The following is a 20,175-nucleotide window of genomic DNA, read 5'->3' as shown; positions in this document are numbered from 1 at the left end:
CACAGTGGGTCACTGCATGGACTATTGGAATAAGACCCAAGGCTGACAGTACAGTTGTGAAAATGCTCTGAAGTGAGCAAAAGCATGTAATTGTTATGGGGGTTTGTGGTTTTTCTTTGTCTGCTAGTTGTCTATTTTATTTTATTTTATTTTACTTATTTTATTTTATTTTATGGGGTGGATTTTGAGAGGCTAATTGGGAAAATGTTACTGTAAAAGGATTTCTTCTTCACACATAAATCTGTACTATGACTCAAGACTCCTAAATTGATATGGGATTACAGCAAATAAAAGAAAATAGTGGCAGTTTTAACTACCTGCACTATTAATATGAAGCTCGAACCCACACATTATTCCCTTGATACAGGCCTAGTCCTCTGAACTCTCCTTGCCAATGCCAGCCCTGTCATCATCATTGTACTAATACATCACAGTAGTTGTAAGACCTACCTTTCTTTGCTCATTTTCAATCATTCCGCAAAAAAAGAGCAGAGAAGCAGCATGCATGGACAGCCAGCTATAAAAGTTCACGTCTTCCCTCTTTTTCATAGTTGAACATATGACAAAAATTGCTAGTGAGACACCACCACTGAGGAAATGTTTACTCAGCAGTTGATGCCATTGAATCTCTCCCACTCTTTCAATTTTTAAGAGAATTCCTGCAGTCACCTCTGGTCTCATACATTTATTTTAGTCTTTGATGCCTCTTTCTTGATTTTCATCATAGTACAGCAGCTACTGTATTTGTGCTAGCAACTGCTTCCTTTAACCATCAGTTCAAGGATAAGGCTAACAGTCTAGCAAGATGCTATTGCTAACCACTATGCATTTACTTTATGTAAAAAATGCCCAACATTATTACTTTTGCTCATGCAGATGAACCCGTATCTCCCCAACTTCAAACTAGAGATCATCAAACCAATTTCATGTCACAGTTAAATTATCGCTGTTTCTCAAACCATCTGAGAACACTCCAACCCACTCGCAATCCCTCTGGAAGCCAGCTGGATCCAGCTACTAACAAAATACACACATATTAATTTAGCGAAATGTTTTACTTAAAAGATTAAAAACTGGTTTCTGTTATCAATACCTTTACAGTAAATACACAGATCAGCCTTACCACTATATCTAAAGTGTAAAGATACATTTGAATACAAGAAATAAACACATTTATGACTTGGATACAATAACAGAAACTTACAAAAAATTCACTAAGAAAGAATAGGGACAAATGGAATGTCTTAAGTGTGAAGCAGCAGTCAATTCATATGCATGTATGTAACACAAAACCTAATAGGAAAAATTCATACGAACAGAATATTGAAAAACAAAAGTTAATGTTGGGCATTTAGACATTAACACCATCAGAAAACAGTTTAAAAGTACTGAAATGAAGTATTTGAAATAAAAGCTTCCTGTTGGTTATTTTCAGTGCCGCACTGACAGTAGCATTTAAACAGGCAACATAGAATTGCAGCTTTTACAAAAATTACCATTTCAATTCACTGGCACAGAAGCCAAAAGGATAAGAAAGTGTAAACGCTTCACATTCTGAGAGATTCTCACTTCTTTGTATAAAACTCCAATTGTTCCTATAAAAGCCTGAACTAGTTCAGAAGAGAAAAATGGTTATTGTTTTTCTTTAGCCCTAAATATTCCAAAATGATAATCTATTGTTCTCAGCCTGTAAAGCTGGAAAAAGTACCCCCTGGCTCTTGTCCTCACTCATTTCTTTTCATGTTCAAGTGTCTAAATCTATTTAATATCTGTTGAAATAGAAGTTTCTCCTTATGTTTACTGTTTTCTTCCTCTTTTTTACCTCTTCTGCTTTTGACATATCTTCTCTGTGGTGAATGGCCCACATCATTACACATTATTCAAGAGGTGAATGCGCTACTGATGTGTACAGTGAGATAGCAGTATTTTCTTGGTTTGTTGTTTAATATTTCTTAACATTGTTTTTTTTAATAGTTCTGCTAACCAATATTTGCATGAAAATACTTATTTTAATTCCAAGACTGTTTTACTATGGTAATATACGTAGACCAGAACCCATCATCAAACCAGCAACTAAACCAACACAGCGTCCTAAAAAGAATTTGTCATAAAATCATAGAATGGTTTGGGTTGGAAGGGATCCCAAAGATCATCCAGATCCAACCCCCCTGCCATGGGCAGGGGCATCTTCCACTAGAGCAGGTTGCCCAAGGCCCCGTTCAACCTGGCTTTGAACACTGCCAGTGAGGGGGTAGCAACAGGTTCTCTGGGCAACCTGTGCCAGCGCTTCACCACTCTCATAGTGACAAACTTCTTCCTAATATCTAATCTAAATCTACCCTTTTTCAGTTTAAAGCCATTGCACCTTGTCCTATCACTACATGCCATTGTAAAAAGTCCCCCTCCATCTTTCTTGTAGGCCCCTTTAGGTACTGGAAGGCTGCTATAATTATTGATGAACTATAATCATTGACGAATTATAACTGACTATAGACGTGGTCTAGAATGTTAAGGAGACCATCATCCTTTAATCTTCAGTAGAAGACTTAGTTTTTCCAACCACCTGCATTTTGATCTGAAAGTACCTCAAACAAAATTCAACAGCTGAAAGGACTGGTGCTGACTTGTAGTATTTTACAACCTTCTGTCAAATAGGAATACATGATTTGCAGCGTAAGCCTTAATCCCACCTAATATTTGCACATCACAATAACAGCATTTGTTCTGATATATCCTAAGATATTTCAGCCAGAGGAAAATTTTATGAAGAAAGTGCTAAAGACAGGATAGGCTTGTTTCAATAGAAAGAAAAAGACAAAACAAAGAAAACCCCCAAGAAACCCAAACACTTCCCTACCTCCCCCCAAAAAAAACCCCAAAACCAGAGTAGTTTAAGGGTGACAGCAACTTCGGCAGCTTAATAAGCAAGATTAAGGAATAATACTGAATTAGAATGAAGTGAATTAGGTTTAATTACTAAAATAGAGGGAAATTTTAAATGGAAATGCTGAAGCATGTGTTGCCATAGGTATTAAAAAAAAATCCACATGCATTATCTTTTTAAAATGAATTCTGAATTCTGTCTGCCTTTAGGTGCCCATCATCACCCCATTCCCTCTTCTTTTTTACTGGGCAAAACGAGAACAAGGCAGAATAGAAATTTTATTGAAAAATGAGACCATGACATGAGCTGAGGCAATTGGACATTTTTATTCTTGGGAAAAGATGTGTTAGAAACCATTTTTAACACAGCAAGTAAAAAAAAAAAAGGGCTTGTGAGAGAGAGAGAGATGGGAAAAAAGTATCAGAAGAGGAAAAAAAGTAAATTTATTGCCATTTCTCAGGCTCATGAAATAAGACACCAAAATGAAAAGAGAGCTGTTCTTCCCCTTGAATGTACTCCTATTGTTTTGCTTAAATCTGGCCCTCAATGTTTTCTACTCTCAGGAGAGGCCTCCTCACAGGAACCACACCATGTTGTCAACAGTTACATTAATCTCTCTGACAGTTTTTAGGAAAGGAGTTTGAACTCAGATACTACTCTTGGAAAAAAAATCCCAACCTATGCAAAAAACATCTAGTGGTTAAGGTTGCTGGCACAAATTCAGCTGTCCAGTCTTCACTGTACTTAGTTTCTGGCATATCATAAAGGGTACCAATCCTGCTCTTTGCCAAACAGGCAAGAGAGTACAAATAGCAGGTTTCATCTTCCACTCACACCTAATGTTTCTGCAGAAAAGACTGGGTGAAACTGTGTCTGGAGAATAATATTCCTGATGGATCACAGAGAAATGTTAGGATGTAGGGAGTCCTCTTTCCTCCATTAAAAACTCTCAAGCCATATAATGGCTTTCTCTCACTACAAATCTCAATTTGCAGTTAAGGAAATACTGGGATAATTGGGAGAGTGCCTAATGCTAGTTGTAAATAGTGACTTTCACAAAATTTTTCCAGCTGTCTGTTCAAGACTGTAGAGCATTTTTACATTGCTTAAGATGACAGAGTCAAATGGTTCATCTTTTTTAAAGATGTGAAGGCAGTGAATACATTTAACTAGAACACAATAAATGTATGGTAAACTAAACTGTGAAGTGAAAACAAATAGAGCAGATGGCTAAGTGTCTATCCAGGGATATGCTTATCCATTCCAAATGTCAAGTGTTTTCAAGCTTAGTTTCCATAAATGTTATGGTAACAGGTATTCTGTAAGGAGTGCTTCTGGTCAGACACAGGAGAAGGTATTTCCTTAACAATGTATTTAGCCATAAACATTGATTATGTAGACTGACAGATTCTGTCTCTGTAAGAACTGCCATATCAAATTTAAGAACGAGATCATATGCTTATTCTGATATTCAGATGGAGGAAAACCCTGCATTTTCTTTCTTTAATAACACGAATGAATAACTCATGTAGGAACAGAGGAATCCGTTTCTGAGACAAACCATTTTCATGTTCAAAAATAAGTTATTTTTGTTGTTGCTTCAACATGCAACACTGCACACATGGGCAAAATGAAACTGGTCAGACCTTGTAAACATTCATCAGAAAAAAGTATCTTTACTAAAGCTGGAGACAGGGCTGTCCCCACAGTTTGCTCATGGCTCACAGTTCACACGGTAAGAATGTTGGAACACCAAGATCTCACAAATCCAGTAAAATTAAGAAACTGGAGAGGTAAATCTACACTTTATAATGGTCACCTATATTACTACATATTACACAGTATCACAGTATGTTAGAGATTGGAAGGGACCTCAAAAGATCATCTAGTCCAATCCCCCTGCCAGAGCAGGAACACCTAGATAAGGTTACATAGGAATGTGTCCAGGCGGGTTTTGAATGTCTCCAGAGAAGGAGACTCCACAACCCCCCCGGGCGACCTGTTCCAGTGTTCCGTCACCCTCACTGAGAAGAAGTTTCTTCTCAAGTTTAAGTGGAACCTCTTGTGTTCCAGTTTGTACCCATTACCCCTTGTCCTATCATTGTTTGCCACTGAGAAGAGCCTGGCTCCATCCTCGTGACACTCCCCCTTTATATATTTATATACATTAATAAGGTCCCCCCGCAGTCTCCTCTTCTCCAAACTATAGAGACCCAGCTCCCTCAGCCTTTCCTCATAAGGGAGATGCTCCACTCCCTTAATCATCTTATTATTCTCCATATGCAGCTGTTTGGAGAAACAGGTATCAGATGTCTGTATGGAAAATTTGGAAAAAACCACACAACTCTTTAGGCTTAACATGAATCAAAGCTTGTCTTGATGAGCTTCCATCAAGTAAATGGAGAATTCCTGTCTTGCAAAGTCCATCAGATCCACATGTGACAGGGTGAGAGACGAAAAGGACTAATATGCATCTAGGTAGATGCAGCATGGCTTGACTTTATTCATCCTTATTGATCAAGATATTTTTCCTACCTTGCTGTGTTTACTTCCTGGCGATCTGTTAGGAAGTCTTCATCCTCTTCCTCGAAATAAAGTTGCACTTCATGACTTCAGTAGAGAAAACGGAAGAAACTTTTTTTTTTTTAGCTAGAAGCTCATTTTTATGTGCACTACACTCTTGCTAAGATGGAAATCCAACAGTGTCAATAGTGCTATTTCATATTATACACTGATTTTTGGTATTGTTCAGTATTCCTCGACTGTTGAGTGAACTAGCATTTCTTTCCAGTCCCGCTTCTGTGATATTAAATGATAAAAATTATTTAAGATATTAACACTGCAAAAATGCCTCTTTTTTTTTTTTTTTTTCATTAGGAAGCATTACAAACAAAGAATACCCGTGTCCAAAACTACTATATTACTTCACACAGATATAACAAGATATGAAGTGAGGCTGTCTATTCATTATCCATACATTTCCTATGTCATAGAAGTAGATATATCCAGAAATGCTTAATTACCAATTTTAAATTCCTGAAAAAAAGGCTACAATTCAAATTAATCCACATCCCTCCCATGAAACTTCCCTTCACTATAACTCACGCAAAGCCAACCTAAAAGGTCATCATTTTTGGAACTTCTCCTGGACATCCAGGAAAAGCTCTCTTGACAGGGAGAGTTATGATATGATAAGAACAAGAACTAGTTTTTCTCTAAGCATCTGCCAGGCTTAAATATTTGCTTGTGTCTACAGTAACTGCGCACACTGTGCTGAAAATCACAACCCTGCAAACAAGTATAGAATGCAATGCTTGTGGAACATTGCATTTTCTGTAACATATTGTAAAAGCTGATGGAAATTAAAATTGCTACTGGAATATTACATGGCTAACAAATCATGATGAGTATTAAAGTCTCTAATGTATATGTATATCCTGTTTTCTAATGCATAGCCAGCTGTCACAGAAGCGCTCAGAGAAAGAGTTGGAGAGTCAGTTGATCCCAAAACTACCTACTGGCTACCACTGCGTTTAGTCCAAATAAAATAGGAGGAATAATTTGCATACATCTATTCCATTTAGATTTTCATGAGGTTCTTTAGAGATTGTATTTGTTCTTACCTGCTGCATTTTCATTTTAAAAGGCCATATGTAATACTGAGAGACAGCCAGTACAAAACTGATTCACATCATCTCTGAACTCGGAATCATATTTAGCTTAATCATCAAGAACATGTAACAGTGCTTCATCCTCTATGGTGACTGACAAGAAAAAATTATCTCTTCAAAAGAATGCCAATAAATTTCTTGAAAACTGAATTGCAAAGCGCATTCATATCCTTTCAGTGCTTTATGTCATGAATTCCATCTTACACAGCAGAAGGAGGTTCACCTAGAACTGAATATACCATCCGGTGAAATTTTAGCCACCTGTGAAGGTGCTAATGACACTCACGGAACCAATGACACTCAAGGCCCAAGGAACACTGACATCTACAAGGCTGTGTAGCACAAAGAATTATCCAGGGAGAGGGAGGCCAAAACACCTCCCTGATGTAATTGAGGTCTAAAAACTAGTGGAAGAGGAAAAGAGAGAAAAAGAATGCTTTGATCTGAATAATTCCCAAAGATGGATCTGAGCTCAATGAGAAAATATAGGTCTGATACATCAGACTGTTCTCTGGAATAAATCCTGCAGATGGAAAATGGCATTAAAGAATACATTTCTACTAGGCTGATATGGAGTAGCTGAGTTTCATAGGTCTTATCGTGTTAAGCTGGGTTACCCCAGGGATAACAAAAGTTCACTCAGCTGGAGGGCAAGGCTGGAATCTGATATGGCAGTGGTTTATATGAAACTAAAACTAGCCAGAAACTCATCAGCACTTAAAATTCACTTATCCCAGGGAAACATATAACACCACTTAGATAGCATAACCAATTTGCTTCAAAGCTGATAATGGCTAGGAAGTTCTGGAGGAAATCTTGAACTTCAAGTTTAGAAAACTTTCTTTCAATGTAACCATTTCTTCAGAGGCTTTGCACACACTGTCCAAATCCAAGTTCATAGATTAATTTGGGAAGCAAGATCTCTCTTTATTAACAGCTCAAAGATGACAAACCATCATTTTCATCATAGCATGGTATTACCATCAACAGATCAGATGAAAAAACTTCAGCCACCCTACCCTCAAGAACCAATCATAGCATATCAAGAGGAAATTCTTCAATAATTTAAGACCAGATTTTGGTTGACATTTAATAAATTTAGAAAGGTCATTTGATGAGAAGGTATTTGGCTGCCTATCGATTTCATTGTGCTATGTCCAGATCCCAGCAAAATAATTTTATCAAACAAATAACTGTACATTTGTTTAGATTGAAAATTTATTTCTTTCCACTAGAAGGATATCTCAAAGGTCAAAAGATAGAAGAAAGAAGAATAGAAGACAGAACAATTATATCACCACAAGGAACAATCTACATACACTTGCATATAGAGTTCACAGAATAGGATTATATATTAAATTATCTAAACTTGGGGTGGAAAAAGAAGAAAAAATTACCAAGTTTACTTGGTATTACAGCTGTTCATTTAAGAATTCAAATACATTTTACACAACTTCTGGACATACAGTTTGTCATCAGCAATTACAGATTGACGGATAGCTGCTGAAATGCAGATCCAATAGCACACAACTCCATGCCACAAGGAATGCTGAAAATGTCTCCTAAAAACTCTGGAGGATGCAGGAGTGGCAGAACAAGAAAATATACATGCTACCTTCCAGATGTCAGCTCCAAGTATCCATTCAAATATCACAGAATTTCAGCAAATGCTACCTTTATAGGACAAGACAGCGTATCAATTCCTTTTCACAATAGTCAAGCTTTAGTTACTTGAAGCAAAACCTTTTTACTCCAGTCCAACAGCTTGGTTTTTTTATCCTGCTTATAGACCAGACACTCGTTAACCTCTCAGATCTCTGGAGAGTTGTGGTTTAAGGGAACCCAGGAGGAAAAGACAAATTTGGAAAGCCATTTATCCATCTCACTAGAATTGAGACATTATGGTTTTCATTCTTCCCCCACTCCCCAAAATACCAAATTTCCATCATCAGAGCTCTCTGAATAAACGAACATTTTGTTACTGGACTCAGGAAGAAAGAAACCACATGCCTGTTAGGGACAGAGTGAGGAGGAGTGGAGTATGTGCTTGGGAGCGTGTTTATTTGACTGGATTGCAGACGGTCAACCAAAGAACATGCAGATCATATATTTTTAAGCATTTCGTACTGTCTTATTATTAATTCCAGCCAAAACCACCAAGACCAAAATTATCTGAAATTGGTGCTTGTGTGTCCTGACCCCAAAGCCAACAATGGTTCCATAAAAAAACCCTTAAAAAATCCATGTTCTTCTCAGGTTAAGTGTTTGTTTCTTTTAATTGATTAGAAGGCAGTGCCCTTTAGAGTTGATGGAGAAGACAGGTCTCCATAACTAACAAATTGAAATGTGGTCCTGGCTAAATTTTACTTCCAGGAAACCAAAACGTTGCAGTACTTGAGAGAGGGAGGCCATAAGCAGAGGGGTCTTCTAAAGGAAGGAGTTTTTATTGAACCTGTCACTTGTCATTAAACACTCCATATTTTACCTTAGCCTGATATTTTCATTAGAGCATACAGACCTTTTTCATCTGTGAATGAAAGCATTCCCTTCAGCCTTGTTTTGAATATGGGGAAAGACTCTCTAAAACTGAGCCCACCCAAACAGGACAATTAGGTTCACAAAAGCAGGAAAGCCGCTAGGCAAAAACAAATAATATTAATACTATGGTAGCTTGCACCTTTCAATGTTGACTATCACATTACAATTCAATCTTAAATTCTTACATGCATTTAATAATCTCTATTTTTAATCTCAGAAATACTTACATATAATTATATAGAAAACAAGAGACACCAGTGCAGAATAAAACACAAGCAAAGAAGAACAAAGTAAGTATACTGCTGTATATATATCACTAATTGCAAAACCTGAACGTAAAAAGGTAAAGATAATAAAATTATACACTTTGACATCTTTGTACCTAATTCTAGTCTCCCTATTAGACCACCAACCTACAACAAAGTAAAACTGGAGAAAAAGAGAAAAATATCAAACAACCTGGCTTCCTCAAAAGAGACAACTGGTTAGCTGTTTCTAGTTCCTAGAGACAAGTTGGTTAAATTGAAATTAAAAAAGACGAAATATTTAGAGTAGAATTATGCTAACTATGCCATTCATAGTTTTATATCTATGATCTTTCTATTGCTAAAACACTTCATGAGTAAAGAACTGGACAGGATATTGCAAGGACAGATACATATTCTTAAAGAGCTCTGATACAAAGCAGCACCAACTTTTGCCACCTAATTTCTGAGCAAAAGCTGCCTCACTGCTGCCACCAAAGCTGTACAACCTCTCTGAATTATCAGAAACTGGTGTTAAATAGTTTTAACAGGATATGAAGTAATCAGTAACCAAAGTACCACTGTCTGTCCACTGCTATGCGCAATTGTACAAACACACTACATAACTTACAGCTTTTCACAAAATAAAACAAACAACCCTGAACCAAAATAAATCAAAAAACAAACCCAGCAATTTTTAGTATGCACAAAGGAGCTGAGAGAAATCAGATTTCAGGCTTTTTTCAATGCATTCCATTTGTCTCAGAAAAAGAAAAGTGAAAAGGAGAAGAATAACTGTGGGGAAAAAAGCCCAAAATGAAAGCCTTATCTTTTAAAATCTGAAAGTGCTACATAAAACCCAAGAATATGGTCTTGTGGAACAGTGTCATTTGCTTAATACACCATGCACATAATTGCAAGGCAAATGTGAAGTATCACTTATCTTCTCAAACTTCAGATACAGACTTATTCAAATGCAGATTAGAAATCTAACCAAATATTGTATTAGGATCTTCTAAAAACATTTAACTAATACCAGGAGGATTGTGTTATTTGAACTTAATCTGCCACATAACGAGAGCCTTGTGGATTGCCGGAGCTTTATGTCACAAAACCCATTAGCAGATGTAGAAATCCCGCATCTCCACCTTTTATAAAAGTCTGTAGTTATGAAATCATTTTCATACACTTGGAACTTAACCATTTCAGTGCCCTGAATATAAAGGACTGGAATTGAGGGGGAAAACCACAAAATGGTGCATCTGAGAGCATTCCATATAGACACATGTTTCTGTGGTTCTTCCAAAAGTTCTTAAAGAGTTGAAACCATTCCCCTGGAATTCCATAGAACAGAGTAAAGAAGTATCTGTTTAAATTAAGCAGGGGATTTATCTTTGCTAGTGAACTATTAGGATTTATTCTGTGTCTTCACTGTAGATGTATAAAGAAATGTAGCTGGTAACAAGAAACAGGATTTAACCTAGGATAACAAAGGAAAATACCTAAGAGAAGGGTTTCTCTCTGAAGATTTTAAAAATACTTTTAGAAGACTGCACGGGTAGATTACTGTTTCCATGCTTTTTTTTCACTCACCAAAAAGAAAGTTACTTTTGTAAATTAAAATCACAGGCAAAATATCTACTACCTCCTCAATTAGCATCATGGCATTTTTACTTTACTTCATGGCAATAGTTCAACCTTTCTATGACAGCATTTGAAAACTTACCGTTTGATAAGCCATCTACATCTTATATCAACATATAGCACAATGAGAAATATCTGACTTGCTTTTATACCAGTGACTTTCATGTACCTGGGCAGATCTGAGGTAACCAGCTAATTCTGTGAGGTAGCAGGACACTATCATTTCAGAAATAACGCAAACTGTCTAGTAAGCATACCAAGCACTCATGAGGCAAAGTAGGGTTTCACTGTCAGAGAAATATGAGTAAACACTCAAAGTGTAGTTCTCCAGCTACCCCACAATAATTCCAATTTATTGTAAGAATACTTACTTGCTTATCTTTCATTTAGTGAAGGTACCAATTTAAGGTAAAACCAGCTGGGAAAATACACAAAACAGCTAAAGAAAAAGGCTGTTAGAAGAGCAGTGAAGAAAGAAAAGCCACACCAATCGGAATACTGGAAAGATAAAATCAGTTCAATGCACTTCATAACCAAGTAGACAAGTAAAACTATTTCCCTTTTTATGAAAATGGAGTAAACTATGAAGATGACAGAGGCTGCTTTCTTTGAAATGCTCTGGGATAGATGTGTGCTTTTAAAGAATCAGCACAAATTTCTCAGGTAACTGCTATGAAAATAGATCAGGAGGCGCAGCAGAGAGCAAGGTAGTTAAGCCTGGCTGAATGGCCATACTGCTTTAATTCAATGTCAGTGTTACCTGAAGCTGTTGGGAGCTGTCATTAAGATTATCCTCTCGTCTCCTGGCCTCCTCCAGCATCTGTGCACTCTTCTTTTTCTCCACTTGTTCTTTGTGCTTCAGATTTGCTACTTTCTTATTTTGATCTTTAACTTGCCTGTAAAAGAGAAGAGCACTCAGAGCACGGTCCAGAGCATGCTTCCCATCAGCCCTAGCACTGGGCAACTGGACTGAGGAAGAGTGGAACTCTCAAGTACCATCACTTCATTTCCAGAAGGTCACCAACACCAAACTCATTCTCAAGCATTACCCTCAACTGTTAATTCAGCCAAAAGAATGCTTTGTTTTGCTCATTACTATTAACCTAAATGTGGAAATTTCTGAAACAAATCCCTTAATTATTATTTGGTATAAACTATTAATCAAAAGGTGCACCTGCTGTCTTGTGACTATGTAACAGAAATCTTTGCTTTGTTCATACACACACATATCTATAAAAAACACAGACATCTAAGAGCCTATTTTGGTTTGGGTACCACTATACCTAATGTAAGGAAAACAGGAGGATCAAAAGAAAAACCTAATGAAACATGACTATAGAGGACTACCTGTAAGATCTAGGCAATCTGTTTCCAGAAGTAAAACTATTTTTTTCAACCTCAAGTTCTACTTGTTTACTAGATATTTTGAGGGATTTCCTATCCTTTCTTTTTACAGAAACAAGACAGAGCAAGTAAGAACAAACTATTTCAGAAAGCGTGCATAATTTCCTTTTCACTTGCATCTATGAATTATTTTTTATGATCCTGGCAACTACCACTGCCTGCAGACAGGGTTTGGCCTTTCTGGGCATTAAGACACATGGAGTATTGAAACTAATTACAGACCCTTTAATCTCAGCCTCCTGACCACAGAAAACTGAAGTCTAAACTTTTAGTCCAATCAAAACAAAATAGGCTAGCTTTGCTTCCTCAGCCCTTTTCTCCATAATTATATCTGGAGTTTGGATTTTGGAATAAAAGACAGATTCTTTCATCGCAAGATTTCCCCAAAACATCATGCAAGTAGTAGAGACGGCTCTTTAATTTACTGTTTAGAAAGCAGAATGATATACTAGCTTCATATCTGGTATGTTATCCACATTGAGAGGGAAGAATATTTCTTCTGTATTTCAGAAATACTTTTAAGAACAGATCACAAACAACTCTGATTGCTTCAGTATTTTCCTCAGAACTCATAACAAAACTATGATCAAGAACACATCTTTTCATAATATATATGTTCAAATTATGTGGCACATGGCTAGTCAGTGCTTTGAGTTCTTCCAAAAAAAAAAAAGAGTAGGTTCAACACTAAGCTCTGCTTTTTGCCATGTAAGCCAACTGGAGCTGGGAAAACTGCAAATTTTCCTTGGTGCTAAACAAATTTCTGTTAGTGTGAGAAAGTGCTGATGGCCTCCAAGGACCAAGAAAAAAAAGGAAAGTCCTTTTCTGATGATGTTAAAAAATTACTGGCATACTTAACTACCTTGTCCAACGGTTACAGCTGATTTGAGTCAGGATGCTTTTTAAACACTTCCAGTATAATTGTTAAGTTATTCTAACCCAGTGCTGCACACTGGCAATGGGCACATTGCCCAGTTTGAAGGAGACTTGTTCAGTGATTAAACAACTTATTGGAAATATTATGTTGGCACCAACTCAGCTTGTACAATAAATGATTCTATCTGTCCAACAAAATAAACATAGAAAGTATAGCTAAGTCAATGCAGAAATGAAATTGTGTTAGCCCTACACATTCAACTCCATCTGAGAATTCTTATTCAACTCCTAAATTAAGATCAGGGGAATCAGGTGTTACTGTAACCACTGGTTAGATAAGAGGCACCAATATTAATAAAATCACAAGCTTCATCAAAATAAATATGAAGTAGATAAACTCCCACAGGGTACATAATGTTTTCAAACAAAATACTTATTTCAAAGAAAGGAGTAGTTATAAGGATAAACAGTAATGACAACCACGTTCTCATGTTTGAACCAAAATTACTGCATTTCTAATATATTAGGTAGATATTTTGAGATAAACTGAAGCTTTCCTAAAAGAGTTTAAAAGATGGAAATTACTTAGTGCTTGCAAGACTCAGATCAATCCTCGTAACTGTCATACTGTTTGGAAACTTGAATTCATAGAATAGGTTCAGTTGGAAGGGTCCTTAAAGATCATCCAGTTCCAACCCCCCTGCCATGGGCAAGGACACCTTCCACTATACCAGGTTGCGCAAAGCTCCATCCAACCTGGCCTTGAATCAGGTGTAGGATACAACTATTGCTCTATACCTCTGTTGTCAAAAAGCAACAAAAGTTGGGCAACAAACCTTTCAAATAATACAGCTATCTATGTCATTAGCTAAGATTTCCCCAACTGTTTAACTATATCGACTGTGAAGGTCACATGAAACTTGAAATCTATAAGTCTAAAAGGCTTACAGTCATCTGATGCATAAACACACATTTCGTCTTATTTCAACGCCCATGGTACCAAATGACAATTCTCACTTCTATAATATTTGTAATTACATAAGAGGTTTTGCATATACAAGCTCTTGTACATTTGCGCTATGGAAGTTCTATGAAACTCTGAAGAATCCAGACTGTGATTCTGTAAAGAATTCTCCTTTTTCTCTGTCAGATAACTTTCAGTCTTTAAAGCTGAAGTCAGAAAGTCATGTTCTTATATATGCAAACAATATTTAAAAATATTTAAATATGCACACACATATTTTTAATATTCAGAAGCTTGATTAAAAGGAATCACCCAATTCATTGTTCAGTAAGACAGTTCTGTTGCTATTCTGAACACTGAAATTCTACTGATGCTTGTTACAGAACTATTTCATCTTCACGCCACTACTGAACAATGTGCATAATTGGACAATAAAATTAACTGAAATAATAAAATAGAACACAACCAGCATGTGTCTTAAGTGAGCACACTGCAACTGGTACATTCTATGAGGAAACAGTCAATAGGAAAATAAAGATATGTCATATATGCACAAGGCAGCTGATTAGGACTGCAGAAAGAAACAAAGCCCTGGAATTCCTTTAGTTTGAGAGATTCATTTTGTAAACTCAATGTTCTTTTAACTCTTCTGGATGCAATTACACACATATACAGCACATAACCCTTTCAAAGGGATAGTAAAGTTGTAAAGAAACCCTTCATCTGTAATAGTATTTTTATTAGAACTCAAACTGCACAAGATTAAAGACAGCAAAATGAAAAGGAATTAATTACAATGATGGTAAAAGAGTAGAGATTTATGAGTGTTTTCTAGAAAGCATTAGTTCTAGCATGTAGAGCAACTGAGTAAACACCAATTTGCAATGTGTACATGGAGTTCTCATCATGACCACATGAATTTCTGAGTGATATAGGCCATTAAATACAACCATAAGTACATATTCTTACTGAAACATCTTTTCAAAATGGGACTACAGAGAGAAAAAGAATGGTGGTGATCCTAATAAAAACTGGAGAACCAGTTCATGTTCAGTGAGATAAAGCTTTAAAAGAAGGATATCACTGGATCCAACAGAAACAATAGCAAAACTAACACAAGCAAAACTACCTCATCTCAGATGATGTTTATTCTCAGTCACCCTCAAATCAAGTAATAAAAAAGACACAAAAAAGAAGAAAAATCTAACAAGAGTGTTTAGGTACTGTCACAATGGAATATATTACAGGAAAGGAAGAAAAATCAAAATCAGGTTTCCAATTTAAAAAAAATAAACCCCAAACTCTTTCAACTAAAGACAGGCCAAGATTTTCCAAATTAATCATTTCCCATCCTTTGGTTTTGGGTGCCCAATTTAAGCCATATGCCTGCTGAAAAAGATCAGTGTCCAGGTTTCTTAATCTGGACACTGAAAGTAATCACTAAGTTCTATGACTTTTTCTTTTTTTAATGAAACAAAGCTGTATCATTTAAAATAAGCCACAGCTTTCCAATTCTCTGTGAAATTCTTGAATTTCCAATAATGAAGTATAGCTAAGCACCATGGGGAATGAATTAGAAAAAATCACAATAAGGAATAAAAACTTTCAAATGAGAAGACTTCATGTTTTAAAATAATTTTAAAACAGTGAGACAAATATAAGCAATAGAAAACCAGTGGACCATCAAGCATTCCTGAAAAGCGGAAAGTTATATTGTTACCTGTGAGTCCTTTGGAAGAGTTTTCTTCCCTAATATAAATACAAAATGTATACACACATACTATATTTCACCTCATGAATACACACCCTAGGGGAAAAAATATACAGATCCTGTGCACAGCGACAGAAACAGCCTGTTTTATTCATCTGACTTAGGTACTCAGACAGTATTTCTATGTGTCAGTCAGCCATGTCAGAAAGATTGTTTAGCTCAAGCCTTCATTGACGTAGCATTACCACCACCCACAGGACAGTCCTCTGTTGCTGCAGCTACTAACCCTAATGGACAGATGAACTTCATTTGCTTTAAAGCACACTTTGCTCCTCAACATAAGTTAAACTGATGTAACAGTCAACATTACTGAAAAAACTTAAAAGAAAACTGTATGCAATGAAGTAATATATTATTTAGTTTAAAATTGCCAATGTGCCTTGTATTATGAAATATTAGATTCTACAGTGCATAATACAAAATCACAGACTATCTCAAGTTGGAAGGGACCCATAAGGATCATCGAGTCCAACTCCTGCTCCTCGCAGGCCTTTCTAAACCTAAACTGCATGACAGAGTGTTGTCCAGATGTTCCTTGAACCCTGGTGCCATGACCACTTCCCTGGAGAGTTTGTTCTGGTGACTGAACTTTTTCCTAATACCCAGCCTGAACTCCCCCTGATGCAGCTTCATTCTATTTCCTTGTGTCCTACTGCTGGTCATCAGAGGGAGGAGATCAGCACCTCCTCACTGGCGCCCTCCTTGAAGAAGTTGATGTAATTGCATAAGACCTCAAAGCACTTTGTAGTCCTAAGAGATGCAGCAAAGCACATTCATTCACTTGTGGAATGAAATGGAGCAGCCATCTGGCAGACAATTTTGGTCAGAGGGCAAAACACATTATAATGGGAAAACACTCTGGAAGGAAATGCTGGAAGGCAGCAAACAATGAGCCGAGTTGTCCACACCTTCATTAGCAGCCTTGTTCATTAATGATTAGATGAGTGAGAAAAAAGAAAAACTTTTACTGAAAAAAAATCAACAAGATCAGCGCAATGGGATGTTAGTGATCTGAGCTGGGTTGATTTAAAACTCACAACTTAGTACATTACCCCTGCCATTTCCTTCATCACTTCTTTCTTTTTAAGGTCTGCCCCATCAAATATTTTAGCTGACCATATCCTTAACCTTAACTTGTTCATTTAAAAGATCATAAATATAGTGACATAGATGAGTTATTGGGTTTGTCTGGTTGTTGTTGGGGTGTGTTTTGTTTGTTTTGGTGGGTTTTTTTTTTGTAATTTTGGTACATAAAGAAAACCATTTACATTCTGGGATGCATAACAGAAGAAAGCCAAGGAGAAACTTCCCCCAAATGCTACTTTGTTTTGAGAAAAAGAAAACCCCCTTTTCGGAAAGGTTTTGCTTTAGCTTTTTGTTGCTTAGAACACACTTCACCTTATCAGTGGTTGATCACCAAACCACAGAGGATAATGGTAGCATTTGGAAAGCCTAATTGCTTAACCTTAAAAAAAAAGAAAGTGATGAAAGGAAGCTAAATAAGCGATGAAGGAAACAGGACTGATCACATCACACAGTTCTATCACCACAACTGGCTGTCTGATTGACAGTCAAAGCAAGTCGGCAAAGATTAAACAAGTTCCCTATCTTATACATTGGAAAATTAGGATCAGGGGAGCTACTGCTGAAGTTCTACATGGTATAGGTGAATTTATTTTTTTGACAGTAAGCATTATGTGGGCCTCTTCCTTTGCTTTGTTGGGCTGTACTGAGCAACCCCGGCTTCTTAAGTAGCTTGACACTATTCTTCAACATTATAACAAGGTCAAAGAATGATGCACTAAATTCCTAAGTTAAAGGAACAATAATTTTATTAAGCTTTTCAAACAGCTTGGTTTATTACCACTGTTGCACATTGCATCCAAGCTAGAAGATGGATATATACATACTTTCAATGAGTTGCTCTTGTTCAGATGCACAGCTGGCAAACTCCAGCACTCGTTTACTTCTGCTTGTGTGCCTCTCCTACAATCTCTCATCATTTTGTTACACTGTTCGTTACTGTTTTGTGCCATTTATATGACAAGGTAACATATGCCAATGAAAATACTAACAGCCCTGAAAACTTAACTGGTATGTTGCATGTGAGTCAAGCTGTCCCACAGTGGCTTTAAGAGATGGGGAGGGTGAGCTTCATTTCCTGAAGCTAGGAAACTTCGATTTTTAAAAACAAAGTGTGTGTTCAGATCAGCACTGGAGGGGGCAAGGGGCGAAGACTAGAAAGGCTATGGGAAATCAGCCTGCCCCAGATTTTAGCAACAAGAGCCCAACAGTGTTTGAATCAAAGGTGTGGAAGTCAAAGACTATAAGCAGATCTTGACTCTACACTGGTCATTGTCTTTCTCAGTGTTAGGAATTATGATGATGATATCAGTGCACACTTTGTGATGCAGACAGCACATTAGCCTGCACCTCTCACTGAAGCTAAAAAACACCACGGTAATGTTCCAGAAACAGATGATGGGAAAATACAGGAAAGGGAAGCACATGGCGTTTAAACCTAGAAATTTAATATAATAAAAATGTAACCCAAACCCTCCTATCACTTGAAAACACCTCAGAAGGAAACCCCATCACTGGACCCATTAGGAATACATTGTGTAGATAAGTGTATCAGAAGTGGTGAGGTGGCACAAGTTATTAACGCTACATGGCATGTTTCATTAGAGTATTTTTGCAAGTCCTAACTAGAAACAGCTACCAGCCTACACTACCAGCCTACACTACCAGCCTACACTGCACAAATGAACTATCTTTAAATGTAATTTCTTTAAGAGTAACTAAAGGCCTTAAAACTCAGGTCCAAGATTCTCTGAGATAAAATGTGTCAACTGTCAAATAGAGCCAGCTCCCACATTTGGCCATACAATGCGTAATTACAGGTTAATACAATTTTTTTCAAGTTTTTCTCCTCTTGTATTAATCTCTCTGTTTCAGTCTAACAGAAGACCAAGAAATATAACCAAAACTACACACACTAAACCTGAATGCTACAGGTACCTCCCCCGTGAAATGTTATTTCTCAGCGATGAGTAGGGAACTCACATTCATGTAAACAATTTTCCTCATGACAGAGTGAAATGCTGCAGCATCAACAGTCAATGAATTTAGAGAAAGCTACATAATAAATACATTAACAGAAAAAAACTAAGGATGAGTAGCACATGTCTCAAATGCATGTTCTAAGCACTATCAAACTAATCTAATTCAGGGAAAACATACCCATTTTTTCCTACAGTCTCTTGATTGAACAAACCCAGAATCAACTAGGCTACTCTCCAGTTATGAGGCAAGCAGCCCAATTACATATAGTTAATGGTGAAGTCGAATGCTGTTGTCTTTGTATTCTCAAATAAATAAAAAAAAAATAAAAAGGAAGAAAAATGTGCTGGCTAAAATGTAACTGGCTAAAATTGAGGGATTAACAGCAGGGATTAACAGATGTGTCTTCATTTTAGTGCAACAAGTCCATAACAAATTAAGCAAACCAAAGGTTCACTTCCAGACAGGGCCAGATACAACATACTAAAACCAAGACACTCTAAAAACTTCAGGTAAACATCTATAGCACCTCATGCTTCCACTAACCTATAATTCCTGTTTTGCAGATTTAATCCACTACATCTACCCCACTACCGTTCAGCTACAAAACCCCTAAGAAAACTAACATGCAGCTTCCCAACTATTTAAATTCTCAGCATCTCTTTACTAGGAAGCAGTTTTGTGATGAAAATAACAGATACATTATCATAATTTCATACTGGATGTAAAATTTGAAATCAGGCTTCAGAGATTAAATATAAAATTATTTATACGTCAAATCCCATAATTATTTTTGAAAGCTGATGGCAATTGAACTAGAAATCTTTAGCCTGAAAACCTTGAAACCACTTGTTTTTATTGAAGCTAAGAGCTTTAAAAAAACACACTCAAGCCAAATTCTGAAATAAATATGTGAGATAATGATATAGGTGTTCCTTTGTTAAGAAAAATACTAATGCTTTAAGGACCTTAATAAAAGCATTCAGTAGCTCAACAAATAAGTTTTATCAGCCATTTTCTGTTGTATTTTTTCTTCTGTTTTGTTAATTGAGCAAACAGATGCAAAGCCAAAAATGACAGTTATAAAATGGCTGATTAGTCCTCAATGTGGATTC

At 36.7% G+C, this 20,175-nt stretch overlaps 1 protein-coding gene across 1 annotated transcript in view; it reads right to left on the bottom strand.

Annotated features, from left to right (window-relative positions):
- The window catches only part of ERC1 (ELKS/RAB6-interacting/CAST family member 1), a 286,136-nt gene that overhangs the window by 121,705 nt on the left and 144,256 nt on the right, over nt 1–20,175 (bottom strand). Inside the window, exon 13 of the mRNA XM_080623933.1 lies at nt 11,743–11,878. Coding sequence (XP_080480059.1) covers nt 11,743–11,878 — 136 coding nt within the window. The remainder of the gene's footprint in view (nt 1–11,742; nt 11,879–20,175) is intronic.

Source organism: Psittacula echo (genome assembly GCF_963264785.1).
Source record: "Psittacula echo genome assembly, chromosome: 1".
NCBI classification, from domain to species: domain Eukaryota; kingdom Metazoa; phylum Chordata; class Aves; order Psittaciformes; family Psittacidae; genus Psittacula; species Psittacula echo.
This window is presented reverse-complemented; position numbering and strand designations above follow the sequence as displayed.